This window comes from Equus quagga, chromosome 2 (assembly GCF_021613505.1).
Source record: "Equus quagga isolate Etosha38 chromosome 2, UCLA_HA_Equagga_1.0, whole genome shotgun sequence".
Lineage (NCBI taxonomy): Eukaryota > Metazoa > Chordata > Mammalia > Perissodactyla > Equidae > Equus > Equus quagga.
In genome coordinates, this window is record NC_060268.1 from 91,615,852 (window position 1) to 91,633,733 (window position 17,882).

At 59.1% G+C, this 17,882-nt stretch overlaps 1 protein-coding gene across 3 annotated transcripts; it reads right to left on the reverse strand.

Annotated features, from left to right (window-relative positions):
• Window positions 1-2,574: 2,574 nt before the first annotated feature.
• Window positions 2,575-15,447, reverse strand: MFGE8 (milk fat globule EGF and factor V/VIII domain containing). 3 transcript variants are annotated; one of them, XM_046654976.1, is made up of 9 exons: window positions 15,295-15,447; window positions 12,576-12,701; window positions 12,089-12,220; window positions 9,685-9,866; window positions 9,123-9,278; window positions 8,221-8,365; window positions 4,622-4,806; window positions 3,450-3,605; window positions 2,575-3,344 (listed from the first exon to the last, which is right to left on the reverse strand). In XM_046654976.1, the coding sequence occupies exons 1-9, from the start codon at window positions 15,365-15,367 to the stop codon at window positions 3,207-3,209; spliced, it is 1,293 nt and encodes a 430-aa protein (XP_046510932.1). In that variant the 5' UTR covers window positions 15,368-15,447; the 3' UTR covers window positions 2,575-3,206. The 3 variants fall into 3 exon arrangements, with proteins under 3 accessions (XP_046510932.1, XP_046510931.1, XP_046510933.1); XM_046654975.1 differs by having other exon boundaries at window positions 4,622-4,809; XM_046654977.1 differs by lacking the exon at window positions 12,576-12,701 and having other exon boundaries at window positions 4,622-4,809; window positions 15,295-15,444.
• Window positions 15,448-17,882: the final 2,435 nt, after the last annotated feature.

A 17,882-nucleotide genomic window follows, 5' to 3' on the forward strand; every position in this document is an offset into this window, starting at 1 on the left:
GACTCAACTCAGGGTCAGGCATGTGGATGCTGCCCTAGAGGGTGGGGCTAGAATGAGTGGCCCTGGGGCCACAGGAGGCATAGGCTGGCATGTTCCCAGCAGCCTGCAGGGGCAAGCAGGCTTCTGACTGGTCCTCCAACAGGGGGACCCTCCCTTAGAATCCTGACATCTGTCAGCACAGCCATCCCGGCAGCCACCTCCCAGGATGCCTCTGTTTGGACAGAGTGTTTTCTTTCCCGTCCAGACCAAGGGGGCCCTGGCCTGGACAGCACCATTGTTCCCTCAGCAGAAAAGCCAAGAGAGGTCCTTCCATGTGGCTGGGAGGAGGACCACAGGGTCACTGAGCCCAGCGCCTCTTCCTAAATACATTCGACAGCCCGCATGCTCACGTGCACATGCCTCTGGGGGGTATGTGTGTGTGTGTGTGTGTGCACGTGCGCTACACTCACACACAGCCAGGAGTAAATCAGAGAGCAAAGAGCTGCAGTGGACTAGAAGCTAAACTGTATCCAAAGTGAACACCAGGCTTGATGGGTAAGAGGGAGCCAATGAAGGTTCCTCTGAGAGGAGGAGAGACATGTCTGAGCACTGTGTGCAGGATGGATGGGAGGGGAAATAAACAGGACATAAATACCAATCTGGAAACTCTTGCAAGCTTCCTTGATGACAATGACCGAAGTCTATGAGGCCTCCCACGGGGCGGGCTTTAGTCCCCACAAGGCCACAAGGTCCTATTTTTTCCATTTTACGGAGGAGGGAACTGAGGCCCAGAGAGATTTAACTGCCAAGGTCACTCGGAGGCAGGATTTGAACCCAGGTCGTCCGGCTAGAGACCCTGAGCCCCTAACCACTCTGCTATACTTAAACCAGGAAGGGAAAGGAGACTGGACTCCTGGGAGAGGCGGGGCGATGGGTCCCACTGCTGACAGCCACAGGTGCAAGGAGAGGGATGGACAGGGGAGGTCAGCTTTGGGATGAGTTTAATGCTGGGGGGGGCAGGGCTGGCCAGCAGGCAGAACCTCAAAGGTGGCTCTCAGGACTGCAGTCAGGAATAAAAAAGTCAATTCGTGGAGGCGATGCTCAAAGCTATGTCTGTGGAGGAGGCTGCCCAGGGAGAGGGGCCAAGGGCACAAGGGTCAGGAGTGAGGGGGCTCCGCTCCAGGGTCCCAGAAGGTGACAGCGAACATATCCAAGGCTGCAAAGATGAGCAGAAGGCCTGAGAGGTGGTCAAGGCTATTCCAGAGTCGCCCCTGGTCTCCTGGGCCAGATGGTGGGCTTGTGAGTACTACCTACCAGCCCACACGGCCAGCCAAGGAGACTGGCCCGCAGAAAATATTCAGTGCCACCTAGAGGGATGAGTTGCAGATGGGAGTGAAGCTCTCAGTTTCCCCTTCTACAAGTGGGACTCCTGGGTTCTAGCAAGGGTTGAGCTACAGTTAGTCCCTGGGGAGGCGGGACATGCCAGCGCAGAGACGTGGGGATGAGATGCTTCTCCTGCTGTCTGCTAGCCCCCGGGAGAGGGCAGAACAGGGCTGGGGGTGGGAAATGCTCCCAGGAGGGAGCCCAGAAAGACAGACTCCAAACCCAATCCATGAAGCTCTGCAGAGGAGAGCCCTGACACAGGAAGGAGGGGGCCGAGGGACCCTAGGGGTGGGGAGCCCGAGACCCCCCGTTCATTCAGAGACAAGAGCCTGGGCCTTTACTTCTGTCCCTGCCCAGCCAAGAAGCCCTGGCAACAGCAGCTGTCAGGAAGGAGCCAATTCCAGACTAAGTTCCCTGACCAAGTTCCACGAAACCACACCCTGCCTTTGGCAGCCGCGTGGCCAGATCTGCTGCCCAGAGGTGCCTGTCATATCATAGCACGGCTCCCAAAGTTCGTGCCAGAAAATTCACCTTGTGTCCCAAGGCCTTGAACACTAGAGTGGTTTCATGTGCCCCTTTCCCGGCTAGCAGTCCTCCTCTAGCCGCCAGCACCCCCGCTCAGATCACCAGGGCACTGCCCCCCCTGGCCACTTCCTGCCGGCCCCTGCATAGGGGAGGGCAAAGGATCACAGTTCCCCTGGGGCTTTCCTCCAAGCCCCGGAGTAAAGATGCCAGCGGCCTCCCACGAGCCTCGGACCCACCTGGCAGAGCCCCAGTCCCTGCCATCCCACACTGCACCCCACCCTGGGGCCCCCCACAGTTCTGAAAGCAGCCCAGGCTCATGGAGTTTCGACTAGTCCCTCCAGCCCACCACTCCAGCTGCAGAGAAAATGCAAAGTGCTGAAGGGGAAAACCAGCAGCACCAGCCTGTCCTCCTGGCGTGGCAAGGAAGCAAAGGGAGACAGCCTCTGTACCAGGCACCCCTGGACCCCTCACCAGGCTGGCGCCTGAGGCCCCAGAGCTGCAGGGATCTGGAGGAGGAGCCCAAGGATTGGGACTCAAAGTCCTGGCTGCCTCCTGCTGCTGTTAAGCGCTCTGTCGTCAGGCAAGCGACACAAGGAGTCTGGGGCTTGGGGTGGACGAGGGTGGGGGGTGGGGACCAGCACAAGCCGAGGCCCATTTCAAAGGAGCAATGATGAACCACAGCAAGAGTTCCAGGGGGTGATATAAATATATTTTGGAAGCTGCCTGTGTACTCTTGGGTGAACAACCAGCACAGAGGGCCCCCCATGCCCACCCACCTCCTCCCCTCTCTCTCCATGGACCCACCCCACCCCCTTCCGGTCTCTTTCTAGGCTTCAGGACAAGGGTCAAGAGGGGCTCCAAGGAGATAAGGAGGGGAAGTGTCGGGGGCTAGGTGGCAACAGCAGGAGTGGCAGCATCACGCGTCAGGGCTGAGGGGCAGGAGGCCATTATCTCCCGCCTGGCGCCTGAGGGCCTTCCTCCAGGGCCATGGAATGTAAGGTGTGGGAGAGGGGCTGGGGAGGACAGAGGCTGGAATCGGGGGTCTGAGAGGTGCAGGTCACACATGCCCTACTTCGCCCTTCCCTGTCCATCCCAGACCTCCTCCCCTCCCACAGCGCCTTCAACAAGGGATGGCAGGAGGGCTGGGCGCAGGGGGCATGTGGGAGGTGGAAGGAAGGAGGGAGGGTGGAACCCGCGCCACCAGGTTAGCTACAATCAGGAGGGAGGGTGGAGGAGGCGGCAGGCCCACAGAAGCCAGGAGGACCGGAGAAGGGGCAGGTGCCCCACGGCCCTCCCAGTGGCCTCGGTCCGGCCTACCCCTAACAGCCCAGCAGCTCCACGCGCAGCGTGATGCGGTTGTGCCAGGCCACAGGCAGAATGCGCACGAAGCGAGCCAGGAAGGGCGTCTCAAACATGTTCTTCTTGTGGGAATTATTGTCCAAGTTGCCAGGGAAGATCTGGAGGCAGAGAGAGTGTCAGGAGGGCCCCAGGCCAGCCCCCTCCTGGCAGAGCACAGGCCAGGCACCCCTGGGGCCATGTGGGGCAGGCGGCCGGACACTCACCTTGCTGTCTGCGGCCCTCTGGTCCCGGTACTCGGTCCAGTTCACGCCGTCATTACTGTGGGACACCTTGTAGGCTGCCACGTACTGGATGTGGCCGAAGTCTCGGGCTCCCTGGGTAACGACCCCGGTCACCTGCTTCTGGGAGCCCAGGTCGACCTATAGGAAAAACCAACCACGTTTTCTTTGCCTGAAGCATCTCCATGAAGCAAGAAAAGGCAAACACACCGGGGCATGAACTCTCGTCTGGGGAAAGCCACTTCACCTGGCAGAGCCTCAGTTTCCTCTTCTATAAAATGGACATAAACACCACCACCTACTCTGTCAGACACTGTTCGCAGTCACCGCGCGGAAGCCCCGATTTCAGACCTGGGCCCCGGCCAGCCCCTCGGATGATGGGGATCAGGCAGGAAGGGCTGGAGCCTGGAGGGGCAGGAACGGCTCCCGGGGCCCCTGCAGGGCTGCACACAGCCTGCCGCTGGTCCTGAGGGGAGTCCACAGGCGGGCGGCTCCTGACGGAACCGGCTCCACAGAATATCATGCCCCTGGGGGCCTCGAGACAGACCTCTGGCTCCTAGTGCCCCGGGGAGGCTGCCAGCTGCCCCCCTGGACGTGCAGCCCCAAGACCCAGCTTGCAACCCAACTCACTGCCAACCAGCAGGTGGGCCCCAGACAAAGACTCAGTTTCGTCATCTACACAATGAGCAGATGCCCAGGTTTCCCGTGAAATCCAAGCGCTGTCTCACGGTGTGTCCCAGACAATGGGGCCGAATGCATATGCTCGGTGCTCAGGCGGAAAAATCCCACAGCGTCTGGTCACATGTCCCCCCCCCGAACCCTGCCCCACTGTCCGAGGGCTCACTTGTCATGCTGTGGCGGCCAGTAGAGGGGGCACGACCCTACCCACACCCACACCCACACACGCCCTTTCTCCACCTGGGGCTGGTGGAGGCAGTGCTGAGCTCCCGCTCTCCCTCTGGAGTTACAGAATCAGAAGAAGCGGGGGCACACGGGAGGAAGAAAGAGCAAAGCCAAAGAAAAACCAGGCTTTTGAGAAACTCCCTCTTGGGGAGCAGCAGCCTGAGCCAGGTGGAGGGTGGAGGTCCGGTAGCCCCACCCGGTCCCAGCGGGTCCCAGCCGAGCCCAGCCCTGCGCCCCAGGAGGGGCCGGCCCACCTGCAGCCACTCGGAGGCAGAGTTGCTTTGGGCGGTCCAGGCGTTGAACTTGCCCTGCTTGTCCAGCCGTGCGTAGAAGGGGTACCAGCTGAAGGCGTTCAGGCCCCAGGTCCGGTAGGTGCTGGAGGCAGTGATCTGCCTGTCGGGGATGCTGTTGTCCTCCAGGCCCAGTGGTTCAGCACATCCTGCTAGGAAGGGGGGCTGTCACCACATTCGGGATCCACAGCCTCCCAGGGCTGTGACACAGGCAAGAAAGGGAAAGAACTCTGCAGATCCTGACCAGCCCCTGAATCCTCTTGGACAACAGACAGATGCTCCTTGCACCTTCTAGAGCCACCCATCTGCCCCCGCACTCCTCACCTCAGCCAGCTGCTCTCAGCGCCCACCCCGATCCTGACTTGTCCTTCAGAGTTCATTCCCCCAACCCCCGACCCCAGCACAGGGCAGGCCCTGATCCACCACCTCCCACCCGCCTTCACAGCCTGACTCCTGAGACACCTCCTCCAGGAAGGGTGCCCTGACCACCCAACTCAGGCGGGACTCGTCCCTCCTCTGGACTCCCAGCACTTCCTCTGTCACTCCTGTGGTACAGCTGCAACCCGCACGCTGAGTCCTGGGATTGTCATCAGCAACATTAATAACAACCATCTCAGGGATTCAGTGCTTACATCAGGCATTACCCGCAAAAACCCGAACAAAGAGGAAGTGAGTCACCATTCCACAGAGAGAAAACTGAGGCTGAGAGTGACACACATGAACTCCTACCCACGGCAGCACACGGTGACATCATCTCCACCACCACGCACCCACCCAGAGCCGAAGTCCCGCCCGGTGGGGACCTGGCGATGGACGGACAACATTCCCGTCCTCCAGCAGGTGGAGGTCAGGGAAGTCGGGACTCCTGGGGCTCAGGGGGCATCCTGCACCCTCTCCAGCAGCCCATCCCTCAGTGTCTCCCAGACGCCTTCACGCACTCCACACTGAGCCCTGGGGGTGCCGTCAGGTCTGCTCCGCCCTCAGGAATGTGCCAGCCGCTCTGCACTAGTCACCTGCACGTGCAGGTGGCGAGGACAGTCAGGGCTGGGCAGGAGAAGAGAAAACTCTCGAGAGAGTGGGGCGTGTCTCCCACCTGCAGAATCCCCGCTCCACAACTCTGTCCCTTTGGGGACTTGGGGGTGGGGGGGCTAGAAAGCCATGCCTCTACCCCGCAGCTTCACGTCACTGTCGCCCCAGATGCATGCACCCTCCCTACTACAGACATGTGCCTGGCAAGCATAAAGATGCCAATTGTACCATCTCCATGAGGGCGGTGCACCAGGAAACCCCCCCCGACACACAGGGAACCCACTGGGCTGGGAGGTGGCTCGTCCCGATGCCAGCTAAGGCCTGGGGCAGCTTCAAAGAGGACGCCAAGTCGCATCATCCGCTCGAGGAGGCCTCTCCTAGATCATCTGCTTCCAGCAGTCCATGCCCCTCACTTTCAGGCCTCCCCAGGCAGTCGGACAGCCTTCCTGGGGAGATGCAGCTGGGAGGGCGCCAAGCCCAGGGCTCGCGGCTCCAGCACTCACTATGTGACCCTAGGAGTCCCTTCCCTCTCCAGGCCCCATCCATAAAATGAGATATACAGCAGTGCTTCTCACAGATCCCCTGGGGTCTCGTTAAAATGCGGATTCTGTCTCAGCGGTCTAGGGTGGGGCTGGAGTCTACACTCTACAAGCTCCGGTGATGCTCAGGCTGCTGGCCCACGGAGCCCACTGAGAGCTGAGCGCTCTAACCCACTGACTCCACCTTCCTGATCCAAGCACCCAGGTTCCCGCAGGTGTCCCCTCTGCACAGCGGCCCTCTGCCCCATAACCCACACAGCCTGAGGGCTCTCGCCCAGACACAACTCTAATCACATCCCATGGGCAAGCTTTATCTGAGGTAAAGACCTGAAGCCTCAAATGGTCCACACTGCCCTGGCCGGTCTGCTCCATCCTCCTCTCCGGCCTCATCACTCACCAGCTGCCCTCACTCTCTAGGCTCCAGCCCCACTGGCCTGCCTTCCATCCCCTCGACACGACCCAGGGTCCCTGCACTCGCCAACTCCTCGCCTGGAATGCTCTTCCCCCGTTCTTCATGTGGCTTGCTCTCCATCATTCCAGCCTCCACTCAAAGGCCATCCCAGCAGGGCAGTCCCTGTGCCGTCCCCTCCCCTCCCCACTCCGCAAGTCGCCCTCCCGGCATCACCCTCTAGTTTTTCTTCTCTTTGCTCTTCGTCTGGCATCAGCCTCCCTCACTAGAATTCAAGTTCCACGAGGTCAGGGATCTCACCGGTATTGCTCCCTGGAGCCAGGTGCTCAGAGGAGCTTGATAAATATCTTAATAAATGTCCACTGAGTTAAATAACTGATGGACTCACCAAGGACGCCACCCCTGCCTGCGAAGAGAGGGAGGGCTGCTAGGAAAGGGGCGGGTCCAGACCTGCGGCCACAGCCAGGCCGCCTCACCCCTCGGCTGGCAGGCTCGCCCTCTGGTGGCCTCCGAGGGAGCCAGCCACGACAGGCCACGTGGCAACTGGAACAGCCACAGGTTCAGACCCAGATTCTCGGGGGAGAGGAGCCAGGCTGGGGCGCCCAGACCCGTCTGTCCTTCACCGATCACCTGACCTTCACTCCCCACTAAACCATCAGGCTCAGAAGGCAGTGAGCCCCCGAGCTGGACACGCCGACTGAAGTCCACACTTAGAAAAAGACTAAGCGAAGCCAGCCACAGAACTCAGCTGAGAGGGGCACCGGGCAGGTCTCAAAGGGGATGACAGGAGGAGGCGCCACATGGTGGGCGGGTCTTGGGAAGGACTAGAAAGGCGGAGCGGCTCCTCCTGCGCTCTGCAGTCCCACTGTGGGCCAGCAGGGGGTGCCATGGCTGCAAAGAGAGGGACACCCAGACCTCAGAGCGCCAGCCCGCTGAGCCACACCGTCAGTCCAGCCCCTGCACCCCGAACTCTCCAACGCTGAGTGTTTTCTGGCTCTGCAGACACTGTGCCTCTCTGTCCCCCTATCCCTCTATCTGGAATTCTCTGGAAAGGGTAGCAGGAAGCCCCAGATCCAGCCCTATTTCTCCTGAATGCAGACCACAGGAGGTCCGGGGGGGAAAGCACTGGCTGGGGGGGCGTCAGAAGCCCAGGGATCCAGATCAAAGTTTCACACTTGCCAGCTGTATGCCCCTGATCACTCATTCATCTGGGCCTCCCTTCTCTCATTCATCGATTCTTCATTCGTTCACTCCAAGTATACACACAGAGCACCTACGAGCCAGGCACTGGCCACACAGCAGTGAACAAAACAGACGAGCTCCTGCCTCAGGGCCGAGGGCTGTGCAACAGCACAAACGCATTCCAGAAGCTCAGGGAACCACTCAGAAGCGTGAAAATACTGTGAAAACGGAAGCAGCGTCTTTTTCTCTACCGACCAGAATGCCATGGGTGGCAGACAGGGACACCGGGCAGGACCGTGTGGCCGGGTGACCTGCCTCATGCGCGTCCCCCCAGCTCAGCTCTGAGAAGCGGGGCAGGGAAAGCCACCCACCCCGCCCAGGCCCGACCCCGCCCCAGCACTCACCATTCACCTCACAGCCCAGGAGCTCGAAGCGCAGGGTACAGCCATGATGGCAGGCAACGGGCACCAGCCTCACGTACTGCACCTCCAGAGGGACGTCGAACATGTTGACCTTCAGGCCACTGTTGTCCACATTTCCCACAAACACCTAGGAGGGAAGAGGCAGGCTGGAGGAGTGAGGCAGTACAGGCTGTGCCCCCTCCTGGGGCTGCCTTGCCGTCCTCCTCTGCTGAGCCTCCTCAGCAGAGGCTCAGCTCTGCTCTGGCCACCCCACAGCCCTCCATACAGGTTCCCCTCCTCACACCTTCCTTGGTCATCACGGGGCCGGGGCACAAACCCCCTGCCTTTCACACAGGACCACCTATAATCTATAGGGTGCCTCTGTGGAAGTTAGGAAAAGACACTCCTTTCTCAGGACACTTTATTATAACAACTTTCCGACAGACAGAAGTACACAAACATAGAAAGTCTATAGTGTGAATGGTGCTCACTTAGTAATGACATCCTTGAGCAATATACAACCTGCACAACCGTACATAGTAGCCATGAAGGTTCAAAATGCATCCGAGCTCCAGCACGACAGCCACCCCCCACAGGTCACTGAACCTTTTCGAGTCTCGTTGTTCTCATCTATAAAGTGAGACTGTTCCTTGTAAGCACAGAACATGGGCACGATCTGGGTTTCCTAATTTCTGGGAACCAAGATGCACGTGAAGATCCTCTTCATGGCCCATCACCCAGGGTGCTCTCCCCTCACTGGGTGCTCTCCCCTCACTGGGTGCTCTCCCCTCACTGGGTACTCTCCCCTCACTGGGCACTCTCCGCTCACTGGGAGCCCTCCAACAGCGCTGGAGCCCCAAGGGGTGCTGACCACAGCCCTTCTTTAGGGCCCCAACAAGCCTCACCTTGTCTTTTGAGTCCCCTGCATCCCGGATGAACTGGAACTTGCGCCCATCAACGCTGTAGGCCACCTTGAAAGTCTTCAGGTACTCAGCAGTGCCCCCGCGGCTGGCACCCTGCGTCACCACGCCTGTCACTCGCATCTTCCGCATGAGGTTCACCTGGACCAGGACAAGGAGGACCAGACCCTTACCTCCGGATGCTTTCTGTCCCACCACTCCCCCCGAGACGGGGAACAAAGGAGTGGGTTTTCTCACTGGCCCTCTCAGGCTCCAGACCCAGCACATGGGAGGGACGAGGCCCCAGGGCCCACATCCAGTGCCAACAGCCCCTCCCTAGCCTGGGGTCTGCCCCCCTCATCCTACCCACCTACCCCAGGCCCCCGAAGACTGCCCCCCACTTACAGATACTTTACCCATGGGTACCTGCTCCCTGCCACCTGGACCTCGTTATGACCCCCGCTGTCCCAACGCAGCAGGGACATACGCAGACCCCCCAACGCAGACACCCTCATCTCACCCTCTGCCCCCCATCACGCCGTCCACCCCAGGGCCGTCCCTTCCACACCTGGATCCAGGGGTTCTTGTCATAGTTGCTGGCCGTCCAAGCGTTGACGATGCCCGTGCGGTGCAGGCGGGCCAGCTCCGGGACCCAGCGCTGCAGCCCCATGAAGCCGAAGTACACGGACGAGGCGGAGATCTGCGCGTCGGCGATGGCGCCCGTCTCCATGCCCAGCGGCATGGCGCAGGCTGCAGGGAGGGACATGGCAGTCGGCTGGCAGCCCGGGCAGGTGGGAGCCGGAGGACGAGAGCACACGACAGTGTGACCTCTGCTGAGGACCCAGTGCAGAGACCTCAACGGGACAAGGAGGGCCCAAGAGGAGGTACCAAGCAAAGGAGCATGGTGAGGAAGAGAGCAGCCAGGCAGAGTCAGCAGGGCAGGGACCGGGGGCTGCCGGGGGGATCCCAGGCCAGGCCGGCACTGGTGGCCCGGCCATGACTGGCAGCTGGAGTCTCCCGCCAGGCTGTGTGAGGTAGGTGGTCTGGTTTTACAGGGCAGCGAGCAGCAATCATTCTGGGGGTGGGGGACTAGCGGGAGAGAACAGCAGTGTGGCCCCCTCTTCCTCAGGCTCCCTGCCCCACCAGGAGGATCGCCACGTCCAGCCCAGCCCCCGCCTTCCCCCAGAGGGGGGCTTTGAGAGAAGGGGCCCCTCGGACGGCAGTGAGCAGGATGTGCACTGCAGAAAAAGCAGTAAGAAATCTCCCTGGCGTTTTCTAGAATCCCACTGGCAGGCGTTTTCCGGGTGAGGCGTGAATGCCATTCTGTTTTCTCTTGCACCCCCTGCCCCTTCCAACTGCTGGTCCTGACCCAGGCACCTGGGAAGCTGCCCCTGCCAAGGTCCCATCACCTTCACCTTCATCCCAGGATGTGGTCATGGGGCCCAGCCTCTCTCCTCCCCAGGGGTCCCCACGCTGGGTGCCTGGGCCTCGGTCCCAAACACAGAACCCAGGATGGATCTGCTCTTGCTCCAACACCCCAGGCTCATGCTGAGCTCGGTGCTCTGACACCCTCGCAAGGAGTGAGGCCACACGCCCACGAGGAGAGCCGGCCAGCGCTGGGCAGCGATCTGAACCCAGGTCTCCAAGTCCTCACACCCACCATGGCCATACCCTCAGGGACCCAAACGTGCACTCTTTGGGCCTGTGGGGTCCTTGTGGGCTCCAAGGAAACACACACATAACAAATAAGGAGGCGCTGCAAAGGTCCCTCTGGCGGGCTCCCCGACTTGCCCTCTGCCCCAGATGCTGCCATGTCTAGCCAGGGGCAGACCCCAGGCTGAGGAGCAGAAGGAGGCCAGGTGGGTAATTCCAACTCAGGCACGCCCATAATTACCTGGGCCCCCAGCACATAATTAGTGGCCCCACCCAGGGCTCCATCTGCCTTGGCAACCCCCTCCCCCTCGACACACACACACTCCTCCACCCAGGATCTCAAACACATGGGCCTCAGGCCAGAGCCCAGGGCCCCGGCCCGCAGTGCTGGCTCCTCTGAGGCAAAGGGCACTGGCATTGCAGGCATTTTAGCTGCTCTCCCCGAGGGCCCAGCTCCCACCCAGGCGGCCAGCCCTCGCTGCTCCTTCTATAGGTCAGCAAACCTCAGAGAGAAGCCCCACCTCTGCCGGAAGGAGAACGACCTGCCTCCTGCCCGAGATGCTCAGTGACAGACCCCCTGGACTGCAGAAACCTGGACCCCCACACACCCACCCCTGGGCCTCAGATGTGGACTCACCCCCCACAGAGCTTGAGGAGGAGTACCCGTTTGCTGGAAGGGACTCCAGCTGGACCAGGAGGGCAGTCAGCGTGAAGAGCCGCTGCTGTCTCCATCGGCTGGGCACCCACCCAGGGCCATTCTGGGGCTGCGGGGATAACCCAGCAGGCCAGGCGGGTCAGCCCCTCTGCACACGCTGGGCCTCCGACCTCCTGACCGGGAGGGGACGGCCCGGCCTGCCCAGGCCTCCCCCTCCTCCCTGGGCTCTGTGAGGAGGTCACAGGCCAAATGTGGGCCACGAACTGTCAGACCCTGAGGCCCAAGCCTTATTTACTGACCTCCTTGGCTCTAAAAGATCAAGCAGCTGTTTCTTCTCCCCTCTTGGCAGAAAAGTCTCAAGACTTAACCCTAATGCTGTGTGTTTGGTTCATGATGACCCAGGAAACAGTACTCCCATGACCCCCGGGGCCCCACCGCCCCTCCCTCCCCTCCAGTCCCAGGAGAGAGGGCCAGGCAGGAAAAGCTAGGGGACGGAGAACAGGCCCCCTTCCTCCCCGGCCCCGTGGCCTAACCGAGGCTCTGTCCCCTCCTCAGTCTACCCAGAGGCAGCCTTGACACAAGGGAACACGGCCAGCACGTGCCCTGGGCGGCCAGCACTGCGGCTCCAGCTCTGCCCCCAGAGCAGACGCCCCCGGATACTCACTGGTCTCACAGTGGGTGCCCGTGTAGCCGCGAGGGCAGCTGCAGATGTACTGGGTGAACACGTCCCCGCGGTGCGAGTCGTCGATCACGTGGCATTCGCCATCGTTTTGACAGGGGTTTGGGAAACAGGGACCTGGGGAGTGGGAAGCAGGTTAAGATGGGCAGGTGATCAGGAAGGAGCTGGGGACAGAGACAGGCAGCGGCAGACGGGACCCTCGACCCCAACTCACAAACTCAGCCCACTGCCCGCCCCCTCCAGTCACCTCCACCTTCCTGCAACCTGCCTGATGGTGCTGGGACCCACCAGGCGCCAAGGAGGGTCACAGGGGAACTAGCGCAAATGCAGGAGGCACCCAGCTTCCCAAACAGCCTGGGAGCGCCCAGGGAACAGCTGGCTGACAATGGGCGAGGTGCTGGGGCCCACTGTCCCCTTTGAGCTCAGCGCAGCAGCCTGGCGTGGGACGGCAGGCACGGCCCAGGACGGGTACCTTTCTCAGTCTCGTTGCAAATGAGGCCAGTGAAGCCTTCAGGGCAGAGACAGTAGAAGGGGAGGTCGTCCTGGCCCAGCAAGCAGGTCCCACCATTGAGGCACTGGCTGGAGTCACAGAAGTCACCTGCAATGGCAGCTCTGACTCAGGAACTAGTCATTCACTTGGTAAATGTTTGGAGAGCCAACTACCGTGCGTGGGCTGGGCCCAAGACAGAGAAACCAGGCGCAGGCCAGACCCCCACAAGCCACGGGAAAGAGGCGGACAAGTCCCCCAGTGAGGGAGAGGCGCCCATAAGCGGTGACAGAGGCCCGCCCGAGGGGCCACTGGAGGTACGGCTTCCACCAGGGAGATGGAGGTCTCCCAGAGGAGGGGACATGTGCGCTGGGTCCAAAAGACAGAGTGGGAGTGTGCCAGGCTGGGGAACGAGGAAAGAACATTGCAAAGAAAGGCAGGAGCATGGGGACATGGTACACTGGAGAACACAGACAAGGCTGAAAAGGTAGGCTGGGGCCAGCTGGGAGGGACCTTAAGGACAAGTTCAGACTTTCCTTCTGCAGACCAGGGACTCTTAACCCTCCTCAGCCTCCCCACCACTGTCCACTAGGAAAAAATTATCAGTCTCAAGGCCCCCTGCAGAGATGGCCGGACTCCCCCTGGGGAGGGGCGGGGGGCAGTGTCTGTAGCTCCAGGAAGATCCCTCTGCCACCGGATGGAAATGTGACTGCAACGCGTGAGGCAGGAGACGAGCAGAGCATCAGGAGGCTGTCACAGGCCTCCCGCTGAAAGGGAGTCAGGCAAAGGGGTGAGGAGGAAGGGAGGATTGGAGAAACATGGACCAAGACAACAGAGGTGGGAGGAGCACCAGAGAGGCCCTCACAGCTTCTGGCTGGGGGCCTGGGTGCCGGATGTGCATATTAACCTGTCCCCAGTCCCTTGACTCTGGCAAAGTGCTGCCCACTACGTCAAGCAGGCCTGCAGAGGGAGGGTCTTCCAGCCCACCTTAGCATCCCAGAAGGGCTGCCCCAGATCCCATGCCCCACCCCAACATGGGGGGTAAGACGTGAGACATCTTTTTCCCTCCTCGCAGAGTCACACCATCCCAGGCTGGAGGGTCCCCCTGAAATCCCAAAGCCCCCGAGAGCAGGGCCAGGGCTCCACGGAAGGGGACACCGTTAACGAGCGATGCAGCCCTCAGAGTTCCATCTGGGGGCCGGCCTCAGGAGCTCAAGGCCACTCCCGACAAGCTATTAGTCACTGGCTTTAAATAGCAGGTTAATCCCCTCCCCTGACCTGGCAGGTGGCGGGCAGCGCCACCGACAGAGGCTTGGGGATGGCCAGAGTCCTGGGCTCCGGTCCCAAAAAGATCCAGCTCCTCTTCTTTCCAGTCCCAACCGCGTCCCCTCCCTATATGGCTCCGGGGCAAAGCGGTCCCTCCCTGTATGCTCCGGGGCAACGCCGTCCAGTGGGAAAAAGGGAAAGTGAGAGGCGCCTCCCACCAGGCAGGTCTTGCACTGACACACCTGCGCACAGCAGCCGAGATGCTTCCCTCTTCCAGGAGGAGCCAGATCAACCTGAGCTAAACCACCTGCCGGATGTCAGGTCCTGCCCTCTGGGGGATCTCCCCAGGGGTGCTGTGCCAGAGCGCAGCTGTGGGGACAGAGAGGAGTGGAAAGGGACATCAGAGACCCAGCCGTCTCTCAGGGTCGCTGGGGAGAGCCACCAGCTCCCAAGAGCGTGGAAGCCTGGAGTGCCCTTAAGGCTTCCGCTGCAGGCCTGGGGGTCAGGCTGTCACCGGATGGCAGAGCCAGGGCTCAGCTGGGACCCCTCCCCTTGCTCCAGTCAATCCTATTTCTACCAGACAAGGATGGAAGGGGCGCCTGGAGAGTCCTTGATATCCCCCCCTACACACACAGACAGGGGGCATCCTTTTCCCAGCCCTGGAGGGGACTGCGTGGCCCCCGGCGCAGGGGACGGGCGTCCCCATGACCGCCTGCTGGAGGGCGGAGGCCTCTTAGCCGGGGGAGGAGGACCAAGGAAGATACAGCAGCAGGCCAAGGCCGCGGGGGGGGAGTCGGAGCCGCCACCGCAGGAAGCAGCCCTTTTTCTAAGCCCCTCCCTAGACTCTATGCCCCTCCTGGGCCCCACCTAGAGCCCCGTCCATTCCGACTCCCCAGCCCCCAGTCCGTCCATCCGTGTCCCCACCCCCAACCCCGGCTTAGCTGCCGGAACATCTACGAGCAGGGGCGCAAAACTCCAATGAACCGACCGGCCGCCAGGGCTGGGGAGGGACTTGCCAGACAAAGTTTGCTGCAGAACCCTCATCAATACAAGAGTCCCAGAAACTTCTAGGTGGAAGGCGCGCGCGAGGCACGCACTTCAATGGCCTCATTTTACAGATGGGCAAAGAGAGGCCCGACACAGCGGATTCCTTTGTTATGCGTAAGCCCCATTCCTGGGGGGGGCGGCGGGGCTGTCACCGGTGTCCCAAGTCGCCGCCCAAACGCTCCAGCCCGTAGGACCGGCTAAGAGCCCCAGGCGCGGAGACAGCAGCGGAGGCCGCGCGCATCCCCGCCCCGGGTCGGGGAGGTCGCCCCTCCGCACGGCCCCGGCGCTTCGCCCAAGTTTGTAAACAGCAGAGGTGGAGGGAGGCGCGCGGCGGACATCCGAGCGCGCGCGGGGAGGAGGGCGCGGGCGCGGGCGCGGGCGGTGCACTCACCCGAGGCGGCGAAGAGGCCCGAGGCGCCCAGGAGCGCGCCGCAGAGCGCGGCCAGCAGGCGGGGGCCGGACATGCTGCGGAGGGACCAGCGCGGGGCTCGGCAGGGACACGCGGGCTCGCCCTCAGCCGCCCGGACGCAGATAAATCGGGCGGCGCCGCCCCGCCCACCGGGCCGCCGGCTCAGCCCAGGCCGATCGGAGGCGGGCTCGGGGCGGGGCTCCGCGGCCCGGGAGGGAAGGGGGACCAAGGGGTCCGCAGCCCCCGCCTCCGCCCCGGCCACGCCCCGCATCCTGTGTGGTGCCGGCGACCAGGCCCAGAGTCCTGGTTCGCCTGGGCAGGAAAGGGCACAGAAGGAGTTGGTTTCTTGTTGTTTAATTTTAGCCTTAAGAAAAGATGCTCGACCTTATTCATAAGGAAAATGCAAATTAAAAGTACAATGAGTGCCATGTTTCACTTATGAGTTTGGCAAGCATGAAATTATTAGCGCACGGTTAGCGCCAGGCTGTGGGGAACAGGCCCTAGCCTGCCTTGTTGGAGGAAGTGTGAATTGGCTCAACTTCGCCGTGCTACTTGGCAGTACCTATCAGAATGACAAATGCCGAGACGATGAGACCTAGCAGTTCCACTTATACAAGTCATTCTACAGCAACTCACCTGTGTAAAATGACGTGTGCCAAGATGGCATAGCAGCATCCTTTGAAATGGTAAGAGACTTGAAAAAGGAATCAGCACACTTTTTCTGTAAAGGGCCAGAGAGGAAGTATTTTAGAATTTGCAGGCCATAACGGCTCTGTGCCAACTCTCCCGCTGGGCCCGAGTAGAAAAAAAGCAGCTACAGATGGATGATATCCAAGGGATAAGCATAGTGGTTGCCTAAGAGGAACGAGATTCACTTGTCACAGCTGACTTTTTACTAAATGATTCTTTTTTATCGTGTGCAAGTATTACCTATTTACAAGTAAATAACTTTTGGGGGGGGGGGAAGATTAGCCCTGAGCTGACATCTGCCACCAATCCTCCTCTTTTTTGCTGAGGAAGACTGGCCCTGAGCTAACATCCGTGCCCATCTTCCTCTACTTTATATGTTGGACGCCTGCCACAGCATGACTTATCAAGGGGTGCGTAGGTCCGAAACCGGGGTCCAAACCGGCTAACCCCGGGTGGCCAAAGCAGAACCTAGGAACTTAACCACTGCGCCACTAGGCCGGCCCTACAAGTAAATAATTTTAATAATAGTGTTCCAATCAGACTAGCCAAAAAAAAGAACAGCCAGTCATCTCCCCTACGAGCTATTTTGAGACCTCGTTGGGACCAATTTACTACTGGCAGGAGGCCCTTCTTAAAACTGTTCAGAAGGAAAAAACCACGTATGATTAACTCGATAGTCACAGAAAAATCACTTGATAAAACCCAACACCCGTTCATGATAAAACCATCAACAAACTAGGAGTAAAAGGGAGCCTCATCACCCGATAAGGACTGTCTATGAAAAACCCACAGCTAACATCATACTTAGTGGTGAAAGACTGCATGTTTCCCCTAAGATCAGGAACGAGACAAGGATGTGAGCTCTCACCCCTTCTATTCCACACGGCAGTGGAGGGCCTAGCCAGGACAATCAGGCAAGAAATAAAGACATCCAAGTTGAAAAGGAAGAAGTAACATTATCTGTATCTCTATTCACAGATGATACAATCTTATACTGTGTATAGAAAACCCTAAAGAATCCACACACACAGAAAATCTACTAAAGCTAATAAACAAGTTCAGCAAGGTTGCAGGATAAAAGATCAATATACAAAAATCACTTGCGTTTCTTACACTAGAAATGAATACAAAAATGTAATTAAATAAACAACTCCATTTACAGTCACATCAAAAAATAAAATACTTAAGAATAAATTTAACCAAAGCAGTGCAAGACTTGTAAACGGAACACTATAAAACATAGAAAGTAAGGAAGACCTAAATAAATGGAAAGATATCTTGTTCATGGATCGAAAGACTTATATTGTTGAGATGGCAATACTCCCCAAATTGATATACAAGTTCAACACAATCCTTGTCAAAAAGACAGCTGTCATTTTTGCAGAAATTGACAAGCTGATCCTAGGATTCATATAAGAATGTAAGGGACCCAAAATAGTCAGAACAATCTTTGGGGGGAAAAAAAGAACAAAATTGGAAGACATACTTTCCAATTTCAAAACTTACTACAAAGCTACAGTAATCAAGACTGTGTGGGACTAGCATAAGGCTAGACATAGAGATCCATGGAATAGAATTGAGGGCCCAGAAATAAATCCCATGCATCTATGGTCAATTGATTTTCAACAAGAGTGCCCAGACAATTCGATGGAGAAAGAATAGTCTTTTCAACAAACTGTGCTGGACTTTCAGAATAGCCACAAAAGAATAAAATTGGACTCCCGCATCACACTTTATACAAAAATTAACTCAAAATAGATCAAGTACCTAAATGTAAGAGCTAAAACTGTAAAGCTCTTCGGGGAAAATAGGCATAAATCTTCACGGCCTTGGACCAGGCAATAGTTTCTGAGATATGACACCTAAGACACAAGCAACCA

Excerpts from the sequence above, each read along its gene's own strand:
- MFGE8 (XM_046654975.1), bottom strand. The coding sequence starts at position 15,367 with ATGTCCGGCCCCCGCCTGCTGGCCGCGCTCTGCGGCGCGCTCCTGGGC. Across the intron at positions 9,279-9,684 it reads ACAAGAACCCCTGGATCCAG|GTGAACCTCATGCGGAAGAT; the intron begins GTGTGGAAGGGA and ends GTCCTGGTCCAG. Across the intron at positions 4,810-8,220 it reads CCTGGGCTGTGAGGTGAATG|CAGGATGTGCTGAACCACTG; the intron begins GTGAGTGCTGGG and ends CCCCCTTCCTAG.